This window comes from Oryzias latipes, chromosome 21 (genome assembly GCF_053564925.1).
Source record: "Oryzias latipes strain Hd-rR chromosome 21, Olatipes_Hd-rR_3.1".
Classification (NCBI taxonomy): Eukaryota; Metazoa; Chordata; class Actinopteri; order Beloniformes; family Adrianichthyidae; genus Oryzias; species Oryzias latipes.
In genome coordinates, this window is record NC_136257.1 from 8,166,145 (window position 1) to 8,193,234 (window position 27,090).

At 38.9% G+C, this 27,090-nt stretch overlaps 2 protein-coding genes across 3 annotated transcripts in view; both read right to left on the minus strand.

The window, feature by feature from the left end:
* Window positions 1-1,388: 1,388 nt before the first annotated feature.
* On the minus strand, window positions 1,389-17,315 carry cwc22 (CWC22 spliceosome associated protein). 2 transcript variants are annotated; one of them, XM_011489284.4, is made up of 20 exons: window positions 17,176-17,315; window positions 15,932-15,988; window positions 15,622-15,830; window positions 12,121-12,386; window positions 11,479-11,733; window positions 11,142-11,270; window positions 10,285-10,453; window positions 8,832-8,885; window positions 8,613-8,748; window positions 7,982-8,188; window positions 7,804-7,866; window positions 7,631-7,720; window positions 7,246-7,327; window positions 6,976-7,036; window positions 5,240-5,317; window positions 4,777-4,929; window positions 4,568-4,695; window positions 3,299-3,400; window positions 3,018-3,190; window positions 1,389-2,182 (listed from the first exon to the last, which is right to left on the minus strand). In XM_011489284.4, the coding sequence occupies exons 2-20, from the start codon at window positions 15,984-15,986 to the stop codon at window positions 1,776-1,778; spliced, it is 2,817 nt and encodes a 938-aa protein (XP_011487586.1). In that variant the 5' UTR covers window positions 15,987-15,988; window positions 17,176-17,315; the 3' UTR covers window positions 1,389-1,775. The 2 variants fall into 2 exon arrangements, with proteins under 2 accessions (XP_011487586.1, XP_004081486.1); XM_004081438.5 differs by having other exon boundaries at window positions 15,622-15,833.
* A 1,893-nt stretch (window positions 17,316-19,208) lies between these two features.
* itprid2 (ITPR interacting domain containing 2) overlaps window positions 19,209-27,090 on the minus strand; it is a 41,725-nt gene continuing 33,843 nt past the window's right edge. The window contains exons 16-22 of the mRNA XM_023950548.2: window positions 25,572-27,011; window positions 25,038-25,094; window positions 24,701-24,825; window positions 24,492-24,606; window positions 23,645-23,710; window positions 23,243-23,560; window positions 19,209-21,794 (exon numbers count right to left, since the gene is read on the minus strand). Of these exons, the coding sequence (XP_023806316.1) occupies window positions 21,687-21,794; window positions 23,243-23,560; window positions 23,645-23,710; window positions 24,492-24,606; window positions 24,701-24,825; window positions 25,038-25,094; window positions 25,572-27,011 (2,229 nt within the window). The 3' untranslated portion in view covers window positions 19,209-21,686. The remainder of the gene's footprint in view (window positions 21,795-23,242; window positions 23,561-23,644; window positions 23,711-24,491; window positions 24,607-24,700; window positions 24,826-25,037; window positions 25,095-25,571; window positions 27,012-27,090) is intronic.

The window sequence follows — 27,090 nt, forward strand, 5'->3', positions numbered from 1 at the left end:
CATGTCTCCTCAGCTTCTCCTCTCTGAGGTTTCCCAGAATTCCTCGCAGGTCCCGATGGGTCTGTTCCCGTATTTGCTGCGGCAGCAAACCAAAGCTGGAGGCTGCAGTGCGGCCAGCCAATCGCAGCACATGCCTGCAATAACCCACTTCCACACGTTTCAACACCTCCTCTCACCTTGAGCATCAAGGTTGTCCAAAGACACAGCAGAGATGTTTGGAACTGAAGGAATGGGGGAAAACGGAGGGGGAATTTCAAAAAAGCAATTCATGTTCACCATTGTTTGACTTCAAGTTAAATTTCTGGTCCTTTTTTTGAGCTTGAAGTTGACCTGGTGAACACAAAAAGGTCAATCAAGATAAATTACAACAACAAAGACAGAGGATAATTTAGTTTAACCTTTGTTGTCAAAAGGTTATTAAATATATTTTAAAAGTATACAATGTGTATGACCTAAAAAGAAAACACAAAGCAAAGATCCTTTCAAAGTATTTTCTGGCATAATTACAGCTAACTTTAAAACCATATTCTTATTTTTTTGTTTTTCCAACCACTGTAAATGGTTAAAATTAAAAAGAAGTTGGCATTAATACATTATAGAGAAAAACAGATATAAATTCCACTATCAGAAATAAAAATGTCTCTCAAAATGTCATCATTCAGTCAAAAAAAACGGAGGATTTGTTCCCTAAACGTAGACCAATCATTTTCACGGCAGAATCTTTGGAAAGCTGAAGTTGAATGAGTTGAGTGGATGTTTTGTTTTTTACTGTAAAACCCAGAGATGTTCTCCCTCTGGACCACTTGGCGCAGATTTTACACCCTCTTTCCAGCAGAGTCCTCAAACTGCTTTAACACTCGGCAGCTTCACTGACACGTCTGCTACAGTGAAGAAATGTTAAGTTGTTGGTGGAGATCTGCACAATTAGATCTAACAACAAGAGAAACATTTTAAGCTTGATAATTGTAAAATTCTGCAAAAAAACCTTTACTTAGAGCCCCTATTCGGTGAAAGAAGATTCATGAAATCAAATATAGGTAAAATCTTGGAGGGGTTTTGTAGAGAATCTTGTTAGATTTTTAGGCCATCCTTAAATTAAAACTCTTCTTTCCAAGTAGATCAGAAATCAACATTTCATCAAGGTGACATGCAATGGAGAGAAAACATTTATGGTGGTCCTTCTCTCTTTCACTTTATAGTTCTTGATCATTTCGTGCGTTCTCAAATATTCAATTCATTTCAGACTCTTTTGGGTAGTAAAAAAATGACATCTTAGCAAAAGAAATGTCAGGAAATTTCAGTTGGAAGGATGCAAAGTTCATTCCCAGAGAGCTTCATGCAGGTCAAAAAGTCAGGCTCCAACTAAGAAAATAAAAGTACACACAGACTTTGTTCATCAATGATACGTTTTTTTATTTGCAAAAGTTTTAAAGAACTTAATTTTTTTTGTAATAAAGAATTAACAATATTTGCCACTTTACGGTTTCAATGAAACTGGCGCCACTTTGACAGTTTTTACAGCAGAAAAAGGACGAACTGTTCCTTTAAAAGCTCCATACCAAAAACAGATCTCCTGCAAGAAAACTAAACTCTTTACAAATGAGCCAAAAAGACTGGAAAACTCACAATTTACAAAGAAACTTCTAAAACAGTTTAGATCTCATTTCATAGAGAAAATAAAAGAGGAAAATAAGCGGCGGGTCCCGGATCGACAGCAGCAGAGCGGTAGCGGTGGGTTGAAGGAGGTCATCCCTCCCTGCTGCAGGTGTGGAGTTTTATCTCCTCCTGCGGTCATCTCTGTTTCTGTCTCGGTTTTCTTTATTCCTCTCCCTCTCCCTCTTCTCCTCAACCTCTCTCTCCCTCCCTCTATCCCTCCCTCTTTCCCTCTCCATGTTTCTCTCTCCATCTCTTGCTCTGTCCATTTTTCGTCTTCTGTCCTCCTCCTCCTCTGATCCTTCGTCCCGCCTACGCCGTCGGGAGTCCTCGTGGGCGCGCTCGGGCAAATCTGGTGCGTGCTTCCTCTGGTCCTTCCTCGCTGCCTTCTCGTCGTCATCGTCGTCTTCATCGTTGCCCCGCTTGCTTCTGTGTTTCCTCTTGTCAGGTTTCTCCTTCTTCTTGCTCTTTTCAGTCTTTTTCTTCTCTTCTCTGCGTCCTTTTCTCTTTTTGTGTTTGCTGTCTGAGTCTGGAAGACAACACGGGGGAAAAAATGGTGTGAAAAGTGTTTATTCACAAGTTAAAACGTTAGGGCCTGATTTTATAGTGAAGCTATGGGATGGGAGAGATTGATTGACAAGGTCAACAGCCAATCAGGAAAAGAAAAAAACAAGCTAAACAGAAAAAAACAGAGACTTCTCTTTTGCCACTTCTCTGTACTATTAAAAATAATTCGTTTGTAGAAATCACAGGAAACTCTAGAAGATTCTTGGTGATTTCGTGAGTTAATTATGAACCTTTTGATCCAAATTTGCAACAAACCCAGACGCCCCCAAACTTACCTTAATTTAGCATCTACATGAAAGCCAACAGTGACTTTTTTTTAAGCAAAAAATATATTTAGGCAACTAGAAGTTAACAACAATTTGTCACCTTAATTTGTTGCTTTATCTTAAAAACAGATTTCTTTCCACATTAGCTCCTCTGATTTGTTCCAGCTGACAAAAATCCAATTGAATATAAGCCAAAGTTTAGACATGATCTGACTTTTCTCCTTTCATTTTTGCAAGAACATTCCATTTATTCTTAAAATCTTGTTTTGAGAATTAATGGTGGATTCCAGGTTCTGTAGCTACTGAAAAACTATGTTCTAAGTCTTAAATTCTTTAAGATTTATATGTGTTCTAGTCATAGTCTGGGCTAAAGTCGGTGCTTCTGCATCAAAGAAGGACCGCAGCTGTAGTTCAACTCCTTAAATATTATTTAAAAAAAATTATATAATCAGAGTATATAAGGAGCTGCTAGTTTCACCAGTACAACTGCAGTAAAGAGAAAAACAGAAGCTTCTCTGTGGCTTGATGTACCTGAGCTGCTGGAGGAGGAGGAGGAGTCTGATGAAGAATCAGATTCGCTAGAAGATTCTGAGGAGGAATCTGAGGAGGACGACGAGGAAGATGAGGAGTCAGAGGACTCAACTTCCTGGTTCTGGGTCATGATCATCTTTGGAGCATTCTTCAAATGTTCCCTCAACTCATCTCTGACAGAGAGAAAACGTTGGTGTTAAAGTCGCTCATTCTGCAGCTAAACAGTTAGAGGGAAAACAAAAGTTAGTCTGATGAGTGTGTGTGGAGTCTCTGCAACTCACGTCAGTCCTCCCAGACCGATGGAGGTGAAGAAGTTGATGGCAAAGCGAGTGTTTCTGGGATTATCACGAGGAAAAAGACCTTCAAAGAACGGCTGCAAAGTCCTAAAGGGAGAAGTGCAACAAGGTTTTAATGGTTTATTTTCTGCTTCTTTAGATGCGATACTGTCAATACAGTACACAATACAGGAAAAAGCAGCAAATCACATATACCAGAAATTAGTTTTACAGATCTACAGTTTAACACTTTAAAATAGCTTAAAAATCTTCTTACGTTGGTAAATATAAATAAATTGACATAGTATTTCTTTATGAGATTAATAAAACTGTCTATTATTGCGTAAAGTTAATTGGTTTGTAGGGATTTTATTGATATTTTGTTAATGTAATTATAGGGGAGGGGTACTTCTGTCAGGTTTAGTTTAAAAAAAAATTACTGAAAGATTCAAACATTGATGAGCTTCTGTGTATTATTTGAATTTATGCCATGGTCTGGGTGAATACTCGATTCTGATTGGCTGCTGGGTGTGCATTAAAAAGTGATATACCACAGGATGACCGCACGCTGAAAGAAGAAGTTCCAGTCACATAGCTTAAATGTTTCGTATCACTGCGCCGGCTTCTTTAAAACAACCTTTTGCTTCATCGATTGGACAAAAACAAGCGGTAAGAGGAGAACTTTCTCTCTGAACTGATTCTTTATTCAACCCATCGGAAAGATCAGCATATATATATATATGCATATATCGCCGAATCTTGACTGCAGCAATAGTGCAGCGCTACGTGGACTATTTGTTACGTGGTGCAGCGTAACAAATAGTCCGCTTTTTGTAAGAAAAGCAATTCAAATTGGTAAAAAAACAAGAATTAAGGACTAAAAACTGGTTAATATTTATTGCTTTTGTAAGTGACCATGGTATAAGCGGGTTAATGGTCTTCGAAGTGTGCGTTATTACTTTTTAACGCACTTCGTGGAAGCAACCGTCCGACGCAAAGGCTTCCTAGGCGTGGGTTAAAAAGCGATAATGCACAATTCGTCAGCCATTTAATTACACATTATACTTAAAAACCTAAACCTTTTTGTAGTGGATGATTAAGATGGTGACTTCAATGCTTTTTGCGAGGTAAAATTGCATCTACTTTTCCTAACTTGCTGTATTCCTTTCAGGATTATGGGGATGCCCTGGCCACACCTTAGCTCGCCAGTCTGTTGCACGGGCCTCGGTAAAAATGTTTAGTTTATAAAAAAAGGGGGAGCGCATGAGTGCCTACGTGTCTTTCAGCCGTTGGTTGAGTTTGGGGAGGCCCATGTAAGCACAAAGCTCCTGGAAGAGGATCTTAACAAAAATCCTGCTGGACGATGTGGTCGTCTCCTCACTCATCTTGATGCACTCCAACACCTGGTTGAAAACCGAGAACAGAAGGTTTAAGCAGAGGAAACTGCGACTGGACCCCCCGTGTAGATGTGTGTGTGCTCTTACACTCCACGGTACGGAGTCTGTGTAAAGCAGGTGAGCGAAGAGGCGGGCAACGTTCCTCAACTTGTTGGTCTCCAGCCGGTGAATCGTGTCGTACTGTTCTGCAAATATGGCCTCAAAACTCTCCATGTACTCCTTCTTTAGTAGGCAAAACCTCTGCAAAAGCAACAATCACATTTCTAAGTGACAGACTTAGATTTCTGACCCTATTTCATGAAATATGCATTAAAGCCTAAGTATCTTTACATCAAGCAGACGGAAGTATGCTCTAGTTCTCCTAGTGTATAAAAAAACAAACATTTGCTTAATTTTCCACTTATCTCATGGTCTGACTAGTTTGCAGAAGCTTTATTAGAAGCAGAGACCCTAACAGGACAGCACTGGTGAGTGGGAATGAGGCTCTTTATTTAGCTAAAATACCGCAATTGTCACACTTGTTTGTTGAGGTTGTGTTGCCGCTTCTCACCCCCGCTAGAAGGCCAAAGAATTTCTCATAGGTCCTCTGTTGAGCGCAGCAGTCCAGGATCATGTTACACAGCTCCTTCTGCACAAAACATAGTTGGAAAAACTAGACTTTAATTTCAAAATAAAATAAGTTCAGCCGGACAGCAGCCTTGCATTTTTAAAAGTGACATCAAAGGTCCCAATACTTCATAGAAAGAAAATAAAAACAGCTTCACACATCTTATATTTGCCTATAGTGTTACTGAGCTCTAAAATAAAATCACCTATGAGACACAAGAGAGCTTCTTTCTCCTTTTGTATACAGCAGTAAAAGTATGAGGTGGTTAAATCTTAAAAAAAAACTCATCAGACACAATTCCTCTTCACCCATAAGAACCCAGAACCAGTTTTCTTGTTTTATTTATCACAAACCGAGTGGACCACAGAATCCATTTCTGACATTTTTGTCTGACAGTGATGTCACCATCAGCTAAACTGTGGTCATTTCATCAGCGCGACCATCTGCTTTGTTGAGGACGGATGAAATCAGATGAAAGCTGTTTGGTTTTCTTTGACCTGAAAATGCATTCAGGTCAGGAAAATATCACCGGTACCAAACTGTTGTGATGAACGATACTATAAAGAAAGTGTATCAGCACAGCAAATGGGGAAAAATGACTGTCGTCAAAGATGAATGAATAGTTCTTGTTTAAATGCAAAAACTAATACGTGTCAAACTTATTTTAAACAACCTCAGCAACCCACTGAAGTGAAGAACTTTTCAGAAGAGCGGCGAGCGTTTTACAGCACCGAGGCGTCAGCTCTGCCTGCTGCACAGCAGGAAGATGTGAATTGCAGAACTGTCAGAGTTAACTGATTAGAATAGCATCTATATTTAGAATTGTCTTTTTAATATACTTCACTCTGTTTCAGCTGCAGATTTAACACAGAAAAGATGGAAGAAAAGAGCAGACAGCTGAAGCTCCACATCTCAACAATGTGGACCCACTGTCCGTGCATTTCACCGCTTTTGATGGTTTTTGAATCTTTACATGAGCTAAAAAGTTTTCAAATGTTAGAAGAAATGTGTCTCTTCATGCAGTGCGACTTGAGCCTTTCAAGGCTGCATGCCTGGTTTTCTTTTTGCTTGTTGGACATTAAATATGCGGAATAGTAAAGTTCTACGCCTGCAGGTGGAAGAAAAAAGAAACCAAGGAAGTCATGCAAGCCTTACAATTCCTAAATATTAAGTTAAGTAACAAGTAATATGTACAGTCTGGTAGAAACATGCAGATATACCACATTACTTCATAAGTGAAAACATTTAAATAAACTTCCAGATAATTCCAAAGGCTTTGGTTGAATCTGCGTAATCAGGATTTAATTACCAGACTTTAGAAAAAGCGTTTGTGCCCTGAAGGGCGAGTCAGAGGGGAAAACAATGTGACACCAGTACGGCAGTGACAGAGGAAAATGAATGACAAAGCTTCTGCTTTCTCCTAAACAAATGGTTTAGCTACACTGCTCTGTGTCAAAAGAAAAACATATATTTTCACTTTAAGAGTTCAGTTAAACTCATTTTGGTCACTAAAACACCAAATCAAAGAAAGGTTGGTTTACTTTCTAGAATGTCTGCAAAGCCTCTCCTTTAAATATAGAAGTTTGCTTCTTGTTTATTTCTTGTTAGCTTAAGTTTTGCTCATCAGAAACTTGCACTGACAGAATACTGAGATTTAAAATCAGGATCTGTGGACTCACAGTCTGGCTGTCAGGAAAGTCCATCTTTATGAGCTTGTGAGCGCACTCCTCAAAGTCCAAACTGTGAAAAAGAAAAACACACACAATCCATCAAAACAAAAAAATGAAAATTTCTCACAGTATCAGTATAACCCTCAGTGGTTTGAAGGTTCTCTAAACACCTTAGCTACTCCATAAAGCTATTAAAACGTGGATACATAACTAAACATGGACAAAAATGTCCTGTTGAGGATTTTCATAGTGGGCATCGCTTTGTGTCTGCAAACAAACCTGGACTGTATGGCGAGATAGATGGTTCTTCTGAAGGCGACCAGGTTGACTTCTGTCTTATCAAAGATGGTGACCTTCTCACCTGAGAGCAGGTAATTAAAAAAAGAAAAAAACAAGGAGAGTCTTCAAGGAAGCATCTGAATAATATCAAATACCAGACTCTTCTAAAAATAGCATTAAAACATGTTCATGAATATAATTACCAAATGGATTTTAAATCATGTCATTTATTTGTTCCTGATACTTTAGAATAAACCTCACATCGGTCAAAAATTAGTAATCAGAATAGAAAATATTTAAATCAAATATATTAATTTGTCTGGTAGCATTTTTTTTAGCAGAATGACCCTTTATCTAACTAAAATAAAAAATAAAAAACACTCACCCTCTTCTTCCTCCTCCTCATCGTTCTCCTCCTCCTCCTCACTGCCATCACCTTCATCTCCTGAATCACTGCTGCCTTCATCCAGGATGTCTAACAGGAGGCGACAGCTGATTGGTTCAACAGAGGATGCTGGGATGTCTCATTCTGCAGCTCAGGCTATGATCATTACTCACCTCTTTTAATGGTTTTGTATTTCTCCTCATTCTCCAGGAAGTCTGGGTCCATTTTGAAGACATCTAAGTGAACAGATGTGGATAAGAGTCGTTCTAAAAGGAGATTTGGGTTTTTTGTTTCTCTCATAACAAAACAGGAAATAAGAGCTACACCCCATCCGCTACACCCAGGACTCACTGAGGGCATCTTCTTGGTTGTAGTCATCTTCCAGAGGCAGCATGTGGGTAAACTGGTCTTCCTCATCAACCAGGTCCAGACCATCTGGGATCACTGGGTGGTCTTTGAAACCATCCTTCCTGATGGCAAACATCACTTCAATCATGTATTGGACCCTCTTATCGATCGACGACTCGTGGAGGACATTCCTGAGACGCTCAAATATGGCTGAAAAAAAGAAAGGAGAAACGTTTTCACTCAGAGGCCCCCCCCCCATGCAAGTCATACTTTTGACTGTTTTAGTTCAAAGGTGCAGCTCATATGTGATGATTTCAGACTACGGTAGTTGCTTTTATTTCTTCATGTGCACATGATGGAAACGTCTGACATTTATAACTATGTTATTCTAATGACCCTTTTATTGTCAAAGACAACTACTTATTTACATTTTTTTTAATTATTATTCAAATGGATGTTACAAAAAAAGACAGGAATGATTATCGACTGGTATAATAAAGGGATGGATTGTGTTCAGGTTACTTTTCCCCCCCTAAATGATGTTTAACCTGCTGCAATTATCAGAGCAGAAGTTTTTCCTAAAGATTAAAGCCGATTTTTTTAAAGGGTGTTTGAAAAGGCTTTAAACTCTTACCATTAATTCCCCGAGGAGAAACCTCGGTCAGTTTGAGTCCGCACTCTTTGAGGAAGGAGATGGCGACTTCCACGCTGTCGTCGGTCGGACGCTCCAGCAGAAGGGTCAGCATCTCCAGACACAAAACCTCATGAGCCTTTAGGGGACGGGGGAGAAGTTTGAGATCAACACCAACGCTGAAACCTGGAGTTATTACAGGTTTTAGAGAGAAGAACCTACAACGTTCTGGTTGATGAGATGAGCCACAAACTTGGAGGCTGTCAGGCACTGTTGCTGTAAAAACAAGAGGAAGGAAGATTTACAAACACAACAGAAGAATCAAGAAACTCAACATTTAATGGTACTTCATTTTCCTCCATTAACTCTTGAACGGAATTGAGAGACACTTTAACACATTGAAAAATGCTCCAAGTTCTGCCAGTTTTTTCCTTTTTGTTTTGGTCCAGTTTCTGCTGCTTCATTACTTTGGACTCAGTTTGGCCTCCGTCTGTTCATACTGGCAGCTTTCCACTTATCTAAATAAAGATTAAACGGTTACGTTTAGACTTCCACTGATCCTGCTTTAAAAAACAATGCTTCCTCTCTAGGCAGAAGAAGGACATTTCTGTAGTTTGCCTTTACTTCAGGATCGATGACGGAGGTGAATAAAATATTGTTTTTCAAGTTAAATGGATTTATAACAGAAGAAACTGTGCAACGACACCTATCTTTCCTCAAGCATGTGGATGCAGCATGACTGCTCTGTCCTCAACAGAAGGAACATCATTTTGTAAGAAATTTGGCCAAAAAGGTAATGTATGCAGGCACAAAATAATAAACAAAGAACAATCCAATCAAACCTGAATTTTATTCAGAATTTCATACTATGATGCTTTCATCTTTTTTAAATGAAAACAACTTAAAATAATGGATCAAATAACAAAAAAAACACTCTAAAAAGAATTAATGCAATGTTGAGTTAAAGAAAGACTCCAAAACAGGGATTTACCTTATGTTACTGTGTAATTCATGATAATTGTTTTAAATTTAGGATCAACTGCAATGAAGTCTTGAAGACCCACTCCGATGAAAATTATATTTTTAGTGTTTTTAATATGTTCTTGTGGCATTTTTTTATGACGGAGGGCACATACAAAAAAATTAAGCTTAAAATTGCATTTCTGAGTGTCTCTTTATTCAAATCAACATGAATCAGGAGCAGATGAAAAAAATGCTGTTTGAAAAAGAGAACATTTGTGACGTAGCAAATGCGCTGGGCGGGCCATAAGCCTCCTGCTTCAAGCTCTCAGCAACAAGGAGGGGAAAGGGGGCGGCGTTGCTCCACGCCAACCGTAACACCCACAACTCTGAGGCATATTTCTATTGAACTATCACTGCTCTGCAGAAACTATGTCCTAGAAAACGACAGGTTTTTTGCTTTTGGTCAAAAAACTGCACAATATTTAATTAAAAGACCAGGGGGACGCTTTGCAAATAGATCAAAAGATGATAAAAATATGATAATTTTTCACATGCAGTTGAAATCAGAGATTCAAAACAATCAAATAATTCAGAGCTAAAGATGAGCTACAGGAACACGTTTTGCTTAGTAGCCCTTCAGATGGGAAGCACACACAGCGTCTCTACTATCTGATGAAGATGATGCATGACTCAGCAGAAACGACAGAGACACCTTGAGGTTGCGGCGGTAGCTCCGTCTGAAGGTCAGGATGAGGCGTTTGAGGATCAGCTCTCCAATCTGAGGGAACTTTGAGTTGATGATGGCAACCACAGCAGCGTAGACGTGAGTGAAGATGGGAGAAGCTGCCTGAGCTTGCAGCACCGATCGAGCCAGCAAACCCCTGACAGAAACACACACAGAAAGGAGGCGTCACACAGGAGCTTTGGGACTTAAAACACACACATCAGGTCCAGATGTTTGACTCCTATAGGAAAACTTAGAAATAACATTCAAAAAGGGCTGCACGTTATGAGGAAAACTGGCGATTTGCGATATTAGTGATCAGTTTTGCGATGAGGATATAACTTGCGATAAATCAACATATAGCAAAACAACTAAAAACATAATTTCCATTTCACTGAAAGAGATTAATTTAAATAAGAGTCAACATAACTTAAATTACACTCCAAATGACCCCCGCCTACATAAGAGGCGAACATCTAACATAAAAGGCCTCCATCTGATTGGTCAATGTTGTAAAGGGTCCATCTGAGAGGTCAAATGCAGAAATGGATTTATTTGATTCGTTAAATACTTTAAGGTGTCATAGGACTGTTTGAGCACATTGAAGGGAACCATTTATTGCAATTTTTCGCCGTCTTTTGCGATATGCGTATTGTATAATAATTGATTTGCGATTTATTTTGCAGGCCTACATTCTAGTTTTTTAAATTATTTGATAAATAAAAATGACTTAATAAAAGCAACGGAAACTGTTCTTCAAAGCAGAATATCGTATATTAGCCTCAGTTGTTACTGAGGTTTTTCAGAAGTTATGTGCAGTGTTTTTTATCTGACCATAAGCTCACCTCCCTCTGACGATATTTTCGTGTAGGAGCTCCTGGATGATGTTGACGATGTTGGACACGTTGACTTTGTTGATCAAACCGTTGATGGACTTCTTCAGAGCCTCCCAGCTCATCCTCTGATAGGCCAGGCTGTACAGGCAGGCAACGAGTTAATCAACTGGCTAATAAACTGACTTCAGCTGCTGAACAGACAAATAAATGAAATAATAAGTGATCTGAAGCTGCTAATAAAACGTAAAAATGGTGAATAGCTTGATAAAAACCTGCCACTAAAATGGAAAGTTCCAGAATGGGTTCATACCTTTAGTTAAATAAAAGGTCTTAATCTCTGTCTCACCTGCTCTTGTCAGTGATTTGTTGCTGCATCATGCGCAGCTTGGCAGGGGGAATGTAAGCACCCCCGGTCCTGGTCAGGATCGGATCAATCTCCTCCTTTTTCTTCTTAACGGGAGGCTTTTCGGCAGAATCTGGCTCCTTGTCATTGGAAGGAGAAGCGGAGCGGCCCCGCCTCCTCTCACCGGACTCCATATCCCTGTTGCCTCGCCAATCAAAGCGTCCATTTCTATCGTCGCGTTGATCCTGGTAGCGATCCCTGAAAATCAAAAATATTCAAAAGGTTTTGTGTCAAACCCGTGAAAGGTTCGATTTCTTGAGACTCACGTTCGTCCAATCTGTTCAACATTAGTTCTAAAGAGTGGATTTAAATATGTTAAAAGACTTTACAAAAATAATTTTGACCCAAAAAAAAGTTAGGTCTACAAATAAACATGGGGAAAAAAATGATAAATCCAGCAAAAAAAAGAACATCTAAGAGTAAAAATAATTATGACAAACCTTTGATTTAAAATAAGATAATTCTAAACTAGGGTACCCTAACATATAAATCCACAGCTGCTTAATGAAATTCAAAGAAGTTTTTCCTTCTATTTAAAAGAAATAGGATGAAATCAGACAGTGTTGGTGTGTGTCTAACAGTTACCGAGCATAATATCTTCTGTTAGAACGGTCTGGGTTCCGGTCTCTAGATTTGGACCTGGATCTGTCCCGTCTTCTGGACCTCGATCCGTCTCTTCCCCTGGATCTTGATCTGGATCTGGATCTATCACGACCCCTGGACTGAGATCTTTCTCTCTCCCTGGACCGGGGTTGGTCTTTCTCACCCGACTTGGATCTGGATCTGGATCTGGATCTGGAGTTGTCCTTTTCCCTGGATCTGGACCTTGCTTGCTCTTTCAACTCCGGTCTCTGAAAGACACAAACATAGGACAGTTAATCAAGACTGCCAACTTAAGCTGTTCACATCATGCAACTATGTGAGCTTTTGGGTTACCATTACAAATCAATCTAAAAAAACAAATATTCCATTTCTATTGATTAAAAAAAGACATTTTTTTGCTTCCAAGCTTTAGTTCAGTTGAGTGACGGAAGCAACTCTGCAGTCCATCGTCTGTCTACATCCGTCTGCTTTAAATAAGAGCCTGCAGGTAACTGGAGAGCTCGTCTCTCAGAAAACAGTCATTGCCACAAAGTCTTCTTTCATTTGTTATTGTCTCAATCAGTACTCCAGTTTTTGCTCAGATATCCTGGGGTGCCTTTCTTCAATAAAAAAAAAGCTAATTTCCCTCTGCCTGAAATCTCAATTAAGATGCTATTTTTTTTTAATCTGAAATTATTAATTACAAGTAGTATTTAAAAGAATTTAACATCAGATAAAATATGTTGTATTTAGTCACAAAGTCAAGGTATCTATTAAAATGATGCTCATGATGGCAGAAATGCTTAACTAAGATTCAGATGATGGCAGATGGAAATGATATTGCATCTTTTTTGGCAGCTTTCTCTGCGAGTTTGTTTAAACTAAATGGTGGTCAGTTTTCATTCATGAAACCTGAAGACTTTAAATCAACAATGTAAAAATAGTGGATGTGCAAATGTCTACAGTACATAAAGCTTTTCTGGGGCACAGTGTACTCTTTAAACTGATAATAGTGTGACATCAGAAAAAAAGAGGACATTTTGATCATTAGAAAAAGAAAAAAAGCTTTGAAATGAATTAAGACAAGTATATAATAAGGACACTCAGACATTCAAGAAGAAACCTTTACAAAATAAAAAAGTTAATGACAGACTTCACACATTTAAATTCCAGATGCATCTGATTTTGAAAAGCCAGACAGATAAAACATGATTTTCCAAGTCTTTAGGATTAACAGCACAATGTAATATATTTAAACAGAGAAGTTAATTTCAATAGTTTATTTATGTTGACTCTTTTTTTAAACTAAGAAAGACAAGTGGAAAATTATCATTAAAAGTTGAAGTTTTTTCTTCTTTTTTTCTCCTTTAAGGAGTCTTAAATAGTATATTCAAAACAGACACTTTCTACATGGAAAAGAGTATTAATTTCCATAATTCATTTCAAAAAATTGAACTTTTATAGTGTAAAGGTTTGGGGCCCACCATTTAATTGATTTCAAGTGTATTTGTTTGGGGATTAATTGGAGTTCCAGCTCATAAAACCCACAAAAACAAGATTTCAGAAAATCTGAATACGGTACTGTGGGGAAATCTCCCCTTTTGCAAGAAGATAAAGACGGAGGTCATGATCACATGAAATCCATTAAAATAATGTATTTTCAAAATGATATGTCGATCTTCATTGCTAGGTTGGGAATCCCTTAGCCTTAACAACTGCCTTGATGCACTGTGACATTGATGCAATCAGCTTGTGGCGTTATGGGAGCCCAGATTTTCTTGATGCTGCCGTCAGCTCTTTTTTTGTTTGACCCCATACATTTTCAATGGCCTTTAGGTTTATCGAGTTGGCAGGCCAGACGAGCATCAAACCAGGCTTTGGAGCTTGTAGCGATATGGGCGGGGTCTAAGTCCTGCTGGAAGATGAAATCTGCGTCTCCATCCAGATCCTCAGCAGGAGGAATCATGAAGTCTTCTAGAACAGTGGTCCCCAACGTTTTTAATGCCACGGACCGGTATGACGTCACAGAAAGGTTCCTAGGACCCGTCTTGAAACTTGTAGACAGATGATTATGGTCGCTATGCCATGATAAACAAGTACCAGAGTCATGGCAAGACGAAGCCTGAGCTTTTATTTTTACACGCATGACATCGTACAGGTGTCATCATCCTCTCCCCTTCCCACATTCATGGTGCAAAAAAAAAAGAAGTACTGTCTACTAAATGTAGCCTTCTTTTTTTGGAAGTGGAAGGCTCCTCTTCTGTTCCCAGGCTGGGTGTTTTCCCCTTGGCAAAGAAACTTTCCACAGACGTTTGTTTTTACTCATTTTGCTAGATCCTGGGTTTTATTTTAGCTGTAACCTATCACATGATCGAGAAGAGCGCCTCGGCCTGCATCAAGAGTGACATAAACGGATAAAACAGATAATCGGGCAATTTTTCAATATAAAACATCTTTCAGATTCGGAAATAAATAAAACGGAAGTAATGCAAGCTTCTTTTTTTTTTCTTCCTCCACGGCCCGTTAACAAATGACTCACGGACCGGTACCAGTCCGCGACCCGGGGGTTTGGGGACCGCTGCTCTAGAACATTCTGCTAGACGGAAATCAGAGTTTTCCAACACCAGTGCTGGAAATTGCAGCCCAAATCAGGACTGACTGTGGAGATTTCACACTGGACCCCTAGCAGTTTGGGTTCTGCTCCTCACCAGTCCAAATAAACGGCACACTTATCTCTCATAACAAAACAGGACCGTGGACCGCTGGCCAACAGTCCAGTCCTTCTTCATTTTGGCCCCATTGAAATGTTTCCTCCGTTTGTCCAGGCTCAGAAGTGGTTTAACCCGAGGAACCCGACAGTTGTAGCCCATCTCCCACATGCGTCTGAGTGTAGTGGTTCTTAAAGCTGTTCCTCCCCCCCATTCCACTCTTTCTGGATTTCTGGAGCTTCTTTAATCTTTTGATAATCCGCTGAAGCCCACGGTTGTCTCTTTTGCTCCTGCATCTTCTCTTGCCACATTTTACCCTTCCATTGAACTTTCCAGTGATCTGCTTGGACAGCTGTGAACAGCCAGCTTCCTTAGCTAGGAACGTTGGTGACTGATTACCCAGACTATGGAGGGATCAATGACGGTCTTCTGGCCAGTTGTGAAGTCTAAAGTCTTCCCCATATTGAACCTTGATTTTAGTAGGTGATTAGTTGATGAAACCCAATTTAAAACATTCATGCTAGCTAAATTTAGGAAAATATTTCCATAGTATTCCAATTTTTTTTGAAATCCTGTTTTTTGTGGGTTTCATAAGCTGGAATCCTAATTTATGCAAAATAAATAAATAAATAAAAAAATCAAATAAATACGCGAAATTAATTAAACAAAGGGACATGAGATTAGATTCTATTAAAGTGTATTTTTTAATGCAATTATGGAAATGAACATACTATTGTTATGATATTCAAATTTTTGGAAGTTGATTGTAAAACAGTACGTATATGAAATAACTCACTTTGATTTCAGCAACACTACTCCGTATCTTCCTTAGTGCACCATGATGTTCATCTTCACTGCTGCTGCTGTCTGAGCTGCTAGAGTTGGGGCTCTTGGATGAGTTCCTGGACATTGGAGACTTTCTTTGTGGAGACTGCTGCTCTTTGGTGCTTTCCTCCTCTGCACTAACTTGTTGGAGTCTCCCATCAGCTGGATTGGATTCGTCACCTGCTGTACATCCAGAACAGACCCAAATAACAATTTGATATCAAATCAACTGATGCCGACATTTGATTACTACACTATTGTTCTGGCAGTGTTTTACTCACCTCTAGGTGGTTCATTTTGAGGAGTGGGACTTTGGCTTTTATCTGAAGAGTCCATCACTAAAAGAAAAGGAGGCAGAAAAATAGTCAATCTCCTGTATAGTGAACGGAAAACATAAAATCTTCTTTCACAACACAACTTAAAAGCATTTAAAAAGAAGAAGAAAAAAATCACAACATTTTTATATTTGACTATCTATCTCCCATCAATGCAACAGTCTTTTGTGATCAATAAACAATTATGAGGGATGACTTTTTTGGGGTGGTGGTGGTGGGGATGGTTCTTAAGAAGGCCAATAAAGTAAAAAAGCAAACGAATAAATAAATAAAAACCTCTTTGGAAATCTAATCAGTAACCAGAACATCAGGTGAATTCTAAATGTACAGTAATATTGGGTATGAGCAGAGCAAGACTATAAGTGACATTAATAATAATAATAATAATAATAATAATAATAATAAATGTTGACTTGATTTTACAATCCAGTTTAATTCATTTAGTACGGAAAAAGTTTAAAAGAATGAGAATAAGGTACACATGGGTTGGTTGCCCATGAATACTGGATTAAGAAAAGAGCCAATTTATTTTTCTTATTTTGGTAAAACTTCAAGTGCACTAATGTCCTTATTCTTACTTTCAAGCAGTAGGAATCGAACTAAAGTGTCACCCTGGCTCAAAGTTTGAGACGCCTTATACTCGGACTTGTTTGTTTTATGTGGAATCTCCAGTTTAACTTAAGGGCAGCCATACATTTGAAGAACTTAGATGGCAAACCAGTTATTTTGGAACCACACCAATCATGTTTTTTTTAAATGTAGTAATAAACAGTTTCTGAAGTGGTAAGGTCTTTCAGATCCATGGAAAGAATAAAATAATCAGCGATCCCTAGTTGCTATCTATTTTTTTAGGTATAATTGTGTCATTTTATTATCCACTGAGCTAACAACAGGTAGCTCCAGGAACACTGAGAAACAAAATACCTACAACTAATCACAAGTCAAATATTAAGCTAATAAATATCAACACTAGTCGAAAATAAAAGATTTGTTTAACAATGTTATAAACAAACTAATTTTTACACCAGAGACTGACGGCAACCATGTGAATCTGGATGAGCTACTCGGCTAACTGCTAATGCTACATAAACGCCAAAAAGATACACGACTAATTTTTAGCTAGTCTGTTAGTAAAACTAGAAAATCGTTCATTCATAGTCTTTGAATTAAAACTATATTCCGTTACTTGCCGTTTAGTAGCCTTCAAATTCCCTTTGTCGACTATATTTCGAAATGTCTCTTTACTGTCCTGTTAAGGCGGAAAAACTTAAAATGTAGTTCCGGTTCACAACGCGCATCCGGATTTCACAATAAAAGTTTTCTTGCTGTGTGGAACAGCAGAGTAACCGAGGGAATGGATTTGTTTAATAAGTTTGACATGTCATACTACTGACGTAATTTGTACGTTCAACTAACGACTCAATTTAACGCTTAAATTAGATTGGAGTTCAATTCTCCCTGTGTTTTCGTGTCGCTTTGTCAAACTTCGGCCGAAGGGAGAAAACACAAGTTAACACACTCTCCTCTGTACTTTCAAAATAAAAGTAAAAACAGAATCCAAACGACTTTGCCCAGAGACCATAATTATATTGCACTACTGATAAAAACCTAATTTTCGACGTGAAGAATGTATTATATTTTATGATACAAAATAGATATATTTTAAAATCCTCCACAGATCGCAGACCCAAACAACACAGACACTTTGAATTGACACTTTGGAATGGACGTGAATGCTGAATCCTCCAAAGATGAAGATTTTTTACATTGATGATTAGTAGTTTTTATGAAAGTGTTGTTCTGAGGTTTGTGAGAAAAAACTCACTGAAAAAACAAAAACAAATGGACAACAGTGCTTTAAGACCTAACCTTGCAAAAATGAACAAATGTTAACAAAAAATTGCCGGTAGCTCCCATTTCTGTACAAAGAACTGAATGAAATAACTTCAAAACATAAATCAAGAGGTGGTCATTAGCTTTTAGGAAAAATAAGTACATTTTGGTTGTATTCTTAGAGTCGTTGGCATTGATATTTTGCCCACCTTGCAGCCAGGGGTGACCACAGCTCAGCAAACCTTACTAATAAAGCGGTCAAAATTTGTAGTAAAGATGCTCACCTTGTTTTCAGTGATGACACTGAACTAGAACCTTTTGAAATTAAAACCAAATTAATTTATCATCTTTGTATAAAAGCATTACTTTTCATTTTGGCTGCACATTCTAAAGGGAAATTGTGGTGTAAGATTTGTTGCAGAATATAAACTCACCAAACTTCAGGCATTGATTAGGTATGATATTTATACAATACTTTATGAACACTTTCTCCTGTTTTTTTTAGTGATTGTTAATGACAAACTGAATAAAAGCTGTTATATATTTTCCCCATATACGATGGTCAGAGGGCTGCATGGTGGTGTAGTGGTATGCCCTCTCTCTTCACAGTGAAAAATGCCTGCTTTGAATCATGGCTGGGTCCTTTGGAGTTAGCATGTTCTCTCGTCTTTCATTCCTCCCTCTGCATATTTAAATGCATTGTAGGTTAGTTGCTCATTCTAATTTCTCTCCAGGTGTGAGTGTGTTGTTGCCTAGCCCTGCAACCTATACTAGCTGTACCTGATCCTTGCCCAACAACAGCTGGGATAGGCTCCAGCAGCCCTGTGATCCCAAATGGGATTAAGCTGGTTAAGAAAATGGATGTAGGATTTTCTCTAGGTATAGACAATCAAATTTGAAAGGTGACTTCACCTCTTGACCACACTCCTGTTTCCTCTAATATCATGTAGTTGTCTTCAACTAATATCAAAGAGAATCAAATGCAATTGCCCTCGTCTTTCATAAAACCTTTTATTCCCCTTTTAAAAAGCTTCGTCAGTTCTGACTAACGAAAGATGAGTTTTGAGACTTTGGATCAATCCCTCCGAAATGCCATTTAATCACTTCCATCCACTCATCCTTCTATGAAGTCAGATAGTGGTTTGTTCTGGTCTGGCAGGTTTTATTGCCTGTAGAGCAGAATCAAAGCTTCATTTATTATTGCAGTTTAAATGTAATTGAGAACAAAACAATCATTTCAGTCTGGAATTTAATTTTAAAAAAAAGATTCAAGTCTCCCATCAGTTTTCGTTATACTTGGAAAACGAAATAAAATGTTATGTTTGACTGGACTTCACGGGTCATCTACATAGCTTCTTCAGCTTTATCTTTATATAACCACACAAACACATTTGTACAGAAAATAAATACATTTTTATTATTCTTTTCTCTACAGATCGTCTCCTCCCTATATACCCCACTTACAACACATCCATACAGAATACAAATTATCATCAGCTAAACAACTGAAGAAATTAATAATCACCAAATAACCAATGTGTCGTGTAAAACATGAGTCCTCATCAGAGAAAGTGGATCGGACCAGCAGAACTGGAGTTAGGAAAAGTTAAAACACGGAGGAGAATCAGAGATCAAGGCTATTTAATGGTTTTCACATTGACTGAAGGAGAATATTTAGACATCTAGATCCTTTCTACACCAGTGGTGAATGTTGGAGAACCACAATGTCTGTAAGATTTAGTTATTACTGATGAGCCAGCCTTAGAGTATAGATTTATAGTTCAAACGTTCCATGCCATGTGCAGCACACAGCGGTTATCTCCCAAAAAAAGTTAAGTTCTAATAAAAGAGTCTGTGAAATGTTTTCACATTAGCATCATAAAACGTGTTTTGATGCCTGAGTGCCTTGGAAAGGCTGACATTTCTCTCCCCCAGTAAATGGTTTTCTCTCTGCATACATTCAAAAAATAACAGCATGGTATGGAAAAAACATTCACACAGTATTATGATGTATAACAGAGATTAAAGAAATGTGCATTTCATTTTCTGACTTAAAAATGTAGCTCGACCAGAAAAAGGAGTGAATCCCATAGTACATAATCATCACTGAGCTAACAGCCTCTTTACCTAAATTAATTCACATTATTGAACACAGGTTTGTCGCTCCTCCCTCCGATCGTATCATCATCCTCATCACTGTTGCCGTGACAACTTACTGGAACCTCTAACCTCCGAGCTTCTGCGCTTTAAGACATCACACAACTTTTTCATGGTGACTGGTTCAGACTGCTGCACCCACACAGCAAAGGCTGCTGCTTACTGTCTTTGCACAATAAAAAACAGGAAACAGTTTTGAAACAGAACAATAAACACCTTCCAGCAGTTACAAAACTTTTACTTTCATTGTTTAATCGTCATAAAAAACTAAAAAACAGTTATTTCCTTTAATTGAATGAAAGTAGTGATTTTGATTCAGGTTTACAATTAGTTTCAATTAGCAACATTTGGTATTCATGCTAAAAATTATTTCTGATTTCTATTAAACTGAAGGTGGCATCAGCTCCCCCCCCCCCCCCCCCCCCAGGTTACCTGATATGTTAAAGTGTCAAGCTAAAGTTGAAAGGTCAGGCTCACGATGATGAAGATGATGATGATGATTTTTCATTATACCTCTGATGTGTATTATAACATATTAGATTCACTGTGAAATGTGCTTAGAAGATAGAAGATTTAGAAATTAGATAGTTTGCATAGGAAAAATCTTTAAAAGGCAGACGGAACATATTCAATGCCCAGCAAAAGCCATGCAAACAAGCAAAAGGGTAATAAAAAAGCCCCTCTACTGCTCTAAATCTCTTTTTGGTTTTTAATCTAATTTTTTTCACCATGCTACTAAAATGAGGATTTTGTAGCAAAAGAAATACAACCTATATGTGGATTTGTTTTTAATGTTTATTAAATAACTTTAAAAAAAATCATGATTGGCTAGCGTGTATTATCTTTTTATTTTTGTTTTCTGTGTTTTGATAATATCATGGAATGAAAAAAAAAATACTGTGAGTTTTAGAATTTAGGATACGTTTTTCTCAATCAGCATCTTTGTTTCTGTGCCTTTTTTAAACTCACTATTTTAATACTGGATACATGTTTAAAATAATAATACATTTGGAATACAGAGTTGAATGATTTTCATGTCATTTTCAACTGCCACAAGCAGCACAAACTCAATCTATTGAAATATTTGAGGCTGTAACTCCAGAGATCTGTCCCCTAAGAAAACAGCAAAAGAAAATTTAAAGAAGTATCCTACTTTCTAAACTCTTATTTTTGTATTTCTGAACACATGGTAGCATTTCCTTCTTTTCGTATATTTTAGGCAATTATTTTTTCCTTAAGATACACTATACAGACAGCAGTGTGTTGATGTAAAAACAAGAAAAGTTAAATTATTTTATCAATAGTAGTATTTACAATATAATCCTAATCTGATCTACGGCTAAATTTTTGTCTTGGTGCAAAATATGAATTAGTATGTCATTAGTAGTGGTGATAATGGCAGCAGTGGTTTTTTTGATGATAATATTGGTGACGACAGCTGTTTCCTAAGGCGGAAACCTAGAAAGTAAATTTCATTGGGAATTGGGAACTGGACTGTGTTCCCAGCATGCATCAGAGCGATTAGAGCGAGGAGACTCTTGTACGTGACACATGTGCTTCTTTCTCAGTGCTACAGATCTACAGTGTTACAGACATGTGTTGTTCCTCAGTGTTCCTCAGAGTTACAGTGTTGGAGACAGGCAGTGGTGTTGCTCAAGCTGTGTTTACTCAGGCTGGCAGTGAAAGGAGGGGTAGGGTTCTACTGTCGTCACTACAGGGGTTGTTGCTTGGTCGAGAGGGCTGAAGCTCGCGGGGAAACAGCAGCTAACAGTTCGCTGTAGATCTCCCGTCGTATTTCTTGTGCCACACTTTCTCGAATCTGTAAGAATTGAGTCAGAGCAGATTAATCAGCTGTGATAGGAAAGCTTTTTGATATAGTGTAATGAAATTAAAAACACTTTGCCTCATTACCTTGACAAACAACATTTTTTTCCTGTGTTGCATGAACAACTAAGCAGGGGCTCCCCCACCAGATACAGAAAGGTGGTAGCTTTTTATTTCAGTAATTCGTTTGAATATCAAGGTCATTAATTCCAGACAGGAAGTGAAATTAGCATTTTAAAATGTAATTACAAATCTGTTCAATCGTTGGTGCTATTTTAGGTGAAATTGTTGCTATGAGATTTTTATTATGCCTTGTACTAAACTTGATTTGTTTGGATTTCTTTAACAAAAACATAAATTAGGTAAATTATTTTCTGTTGTACATGTTTATTTCTTTTTTGAATGAACTGTAGATTGACTCTCTACTTCGATGAAATTTTGTGTAAAAATTTGCTCCTTTTTATGTTTTTTACAGCAAAACATAATATGTTTATTTGGGGGATTCCAAATCAAAAGGTTTAAAAATGAAAATCATGTTTTTGGTGTTTTTAACATATTATTGTAGCATTTTTCTCATATACATATAAGAAAATTAAGCATAAAATTGCATTTCTGAGTATTTCTTTATTCAACTCATTGTGAATCAGGAGCAGAAGAAAAAAAGTTTGAAAAATCTTGTAGTTGTTGCGTAAAATGTACGCTGGGTTGGCCACAAGCTCCCTGGTCCGCTCCATTCTAATGCGTCCACTGGTAGCCGAATGGATCCATGTACGTATTTGTATTCCTCGTCTGAGCTGACACCTGGATCAAAACTGCACGACTGGATAGCTTCAATGTTGCCTGCGTTTTTGTTGCACTGGTTATGTTAGGCTTTAGCGTGTGAGGGGCTGAAAGCTACCGCAAGAGAGTTTAAAAAAAGGAATGATGGGAAAATAAGGCAGTCCCACCCACAACTCAGAGGTGGATTTCCGACAAACTACTGCCACTCTGCAAATGCTATGACCTAGGAAATGACAGGTTTTTGATTTGGCCAAAAAAATGGCATAATCATAATAACAGACCACTGGGAACGCTTTTAAAAAAAAAATTAAAAGATGATCTGAGTGGGACTTTTTTTGACTGAATTAGCCAATTTTATGTAAATGGTTTGACAATTCAAAATGCATTTGTGGATAAAACAATAAATCTTTTTTTGTTTATTTATGACCTTTTTGTGGTTTGTCTTCAGATTTCTGGGGAGATTTCACCAAAATAATACAATTCAAATTAGAAGTGATTAGCATTTGCTCTCTAGGATCTAATCTCTAGGTCTTTCATAGAGCTTTAGACTGCTTATTTCACATGGTGGTCTGGTTCTCCGTTTACTGGTCTTCATGCTTCCTCCTTTTCAAACATACTAAACACAATGGGTTTGCAGTATTTCCATTGAGTTTTTACAGGTACCTCTCGAATAAGCTGTTGAAAGTTCTCCCCTTTGAGTGGTTCTGCAGCACCTTCCTGTTTAGAAGCTGCTTCTTCTTCTACTCCTTCATTGTCTCTTCCTTGGTCCACCTCCTCCCTCCCAGTAGATGCGTTAGGTCGAGGAGGGGGCATCGGGGTCAAATTGATGGAGGCTCGATACTGTTTCTGCTTGCCATCCCCTGCTTCTCCAAATTCTCTGACCGGACTGGAGGAGCGACTTGAAGGGCCGGGGGAGGGACTGGCGGCGTTGTAGCCAAGTTCCGACTGTAGAAGGTACTGTTCTCTGAGGAGGTCAGACATCTGAAGCGACAGGAAGACACAGAGTCAGATATTGAGCATTAAGCTACACAATGTTAGTGTTACATAACCAGTGTGTGCACTGACCGGCTCCATGGCTCTCAGCGCAGACACTGTTGAAAAACTGTCAACACTGCTGCCCCTGTGAAGACCCTAAGGAAGACAAGCGGACAGACAATGTTTCTGTGTTATCCGCTTTGCTTTAAAGTCATGAAGAACTTCAAAATAGAAGTCTAAACGTGAAACACATGGGTCAGGGTTGTCAGACTCTAGAGCTCAAATGCCAGTCTGCAGCTTTTTTTTTTTTAAATAAATTCTGCCTTACCTGCTGCTTATTACCTGGAAAAGGTGTGTTGAGCCAGTAAGGAGCTTCAATAGCAGATTAGTTGGAAAACATGTAGGACACTGACCCTTGAGGTCTGGAGTTTGACAACTGCTACGCGGGTCTTTTGGTGATTAAATGTCTGAAGTCACGTTCACACTGCCCTTGGCAATGCATGTTCAAGCGACCACTTTCAACGAAAAGTCTATGTAAATGAACAGAAATGTGCGTTTCGGGCTTCTCTGTTCAAATCTCTTGCGTTTGATGGAGTCACTTTGAATTTTTCGAAAATTGATCATTAAGGAGATATTATTAACTGTGGTTCGTGCCCAGCTTGAATTATATGACACCAAGTTTTTCATATATCGGAACAAAGCTATGAAAGAAAAAACCTGGAAGAAGAAGTGAAAATTGCTAAATTTGCACAGCTCCAACATCTTGCAACAAGCCTCCTCCAACCGTAGGTGGCGTTCATGCGCTAGCAAACAGTAGGAAAAACAAAAAGAAGAAGCCCCTCCCTGCTTGTCCAGTATGAACACCATAGGCCAAATGTGTGTTTAACACTTTCCGGAGCGTCAGATGGCTTTTGTGAACATTAAGACATGCACTCACTCTGCTGCACAAGTGCTGTGTCAGCTCCATCAGTCTGTCCTCCATCTGCTGTTCTAGTTCCTGGAGTTCTTCTCGGACCGCCGACCTCAGAGACTGAAGCTGCTCCGCCTCAAGTCTGTGGACAAACATACATTATAATCACTTTGTTTCATATTTTCAAACACCACCTCAGAGTGGATTACTGACTATGTTTGCTTTTTGTGACTCACCTGTCAGCAGGGCTCATGTGATTGTAGACTGGAGCTTGCTGTCGCACGATTGAAAGCTCCAGGTCCATCATCTGACGGCGGAACACGTTAAGACTCCGCCTTTTCTGCTGAAACTCTTCCAAAGGCTAAAAACAAAGTACAGACAACAACTTTCATCTGTTTATTCCAGGAAAGAAAAACTGAAGTAAATAAAAAACTTTATTCTGTATGAGAACGAGATTAAAACAGACGCGGAAGTGTGTGAACAAACACTGACAGTTGATCTACAGGTTTGCATGTACAAATAAATGATCGCAAGGAGAAAACAAGCTTCGAAAATGATAAAAAAAATCATTACCTGATGGCCGAAAGGAGCTCTCTGTTCACTAAACAAGTCAGGAGTGTTGACTCTGGTCTATAGGATGAAGGAAGCAAGATTGGGAAGAGAAATGGAGAAAAACAAGCAGACAATCGTCAGAAAGAACCCAGTAAATACATGGATATCTAAAGAGATGTGCAGCATTTTAGTTGGTGAAACATATATGAGCATATTATAGTATATGGACCCATTTTCAAGAAAGTCAAATTTAATCAGAGAAGTTTGCTCAACTAAACCTGTGAAACACTGTAAATGACTACCACGTCATTTTAAAGCATTTTGCTCCATTTCCTGAAACCATCATTATATTACAAAAAGATATCGTTTGATTTAGTTAATTATTTTACTTTATAAATTTGAGAGAACTGAGGGACATCAGGAACATTTAGGGCAGTTTTGCCTTCAGTGTTTTTCATCTGTAAAATAATTCCAAAAGGAGCTAAAAGAAAAATGTAAAAACTGTAAAATTTACTCGAAGATGTGAAATTTCTCTGAAACGACAAAAGAACTGACCTGACTGAGTTGGTGAACTGTTTCCCTGATGTCATGAAGAACCCGCCTGAGCTGCACCTCCGTGCTGGATGGGTGGTAGCCGGCAGCTGGAGCAGCAGGTAAAGTGAAAGCTGGATGGACACCGGGCTCAGAGGTTGGGTACCGGGGGAACGGTTGATACCGTTGTTGATCCCGAAAAGGCAAAGTATAGCATGGATAGTTGTAGCTTGGGTTGAGTGTTGGGGAAGATCGATAACCTAAAGGACTGCCACAAGCACAAGATGGGTACAAGTCGACGAGGCTCCTGGACAGAGGGGGAGTAGCTGATATGGGGAGACTAGATTGACTGGAATAGTCGTCGAAAAATTTCCTGATGTAGTGAGGAGGACTATAATAAGGGGGATGTGGATGAGCATTCATACTTCCTGGACTAGGACTTGGAAACACTGATTGTCCTTGACTCCCGCTTTGATGGTTTGGGTAGGTGCTCTGAGCCTCCTGGGACAGTCTGGGCTGCTGACCGGACAAAAACTCTGGAACACTCAGAGTGTCACCTCTTTTACACAAAACAGGAGACGGGCTGATGCTGCCTAGAGAAGAGGAGGATCCTGGACGTTGAGGTGAGAGTCTAGACTGGATTTTGTTCAAACCAGGGTTAATATAAAGAGTGGACACACAGTTACTTTTACCATCCTTCGTCTCCTTCTTGTTATTGGGCACCTCTTCTTCCTCTGGAGTCTCTGGAACACATTTGTAGGAGTAACTAGGAGGAGTGCAAAATGCTTGGCCTTGTCCAAGCTGGATTCTGACAGAGGACACAACTCTGGACGGCGAGATGAAGGAAGAAGGCAAGGATGAGGATCTCTGCAAAGGGAACCCTCGTCTTCCTCGTCTTAATGCTGCATGTTGAGAGGGGCTGCTGCTGGTTTTCAGGCGCTGTTTGACACGATTCAAGGCACAGACAATGGGAGAGAGTGGTCCCTCAAGATGAGGCTGAGGAGACTCCTCAGATGTTCTTGGCTCTAAATTAGTCTCATCTTCAGCTTCCGGTATTGATAGCTCTTTGTCCGTCACATTCTGAATAGAGTTCTCTGTGTGCTGTGGTTCTTGTGAACAAACAGGCAGATTCTCTCTGGTTTCTAATTCCGGTTGTGGTTCCTTTTCAAACCCAGGTGTGCTCTGGGAAGAATCCATTTCTGTGTGACTTTTGTCCTTGCCTTCAGTTTTTTCCAATTCTGATATCTCTGGATGAACTGTGCTCACGGGGAGTTGATGTAGAATCTGTTCTGAGGAGCCGTCACCTGCAGCCTCTTGTCTTGAGTTGCTACTTTCATCAGGATTTATGGCCTGATGGGCTGAGGGCAAATCAAAAGCTGGTTGGTCCAGTGCGTGGGGTGTGCTGACGTCTTGTGAAGGCTGAGATGTCACCGTTGTCTCGCTGTCGTGGCTGTCTGAACGCTCCTGTAGGTAAAAAGAGATAAATTTAAATGAAAAGGATGGAAAAGGAACTGAAATACCACAGAAAACCCAGTCCACTAAC

Excerpts from the sequence above, each read along its gene's own strand:
- cwc22 (XM_004081438.5), bottom strand. The coding sequence starts at position 15,986 with ATGGACTCTTCAGATAAAAGCCAAAGTCCCACTCCTCAAAATGAACCA. Across the intron at positions 8,886-10,284 it reads GCTACCGCCGCAACCTCAAG|CAACAGTGCCTGACAGCCTC; the intron begins GTGTCTCTGTCG and ends TTGTTTTTACAG. Across the intron at positions 3,401-4,567 it reads AACCAACGGCTGAAAGACAC|GACTTTGCAGCCGTTCTTTG; the intron begins GTAGGCACTCAT and ends TTCTCCCTTTAG.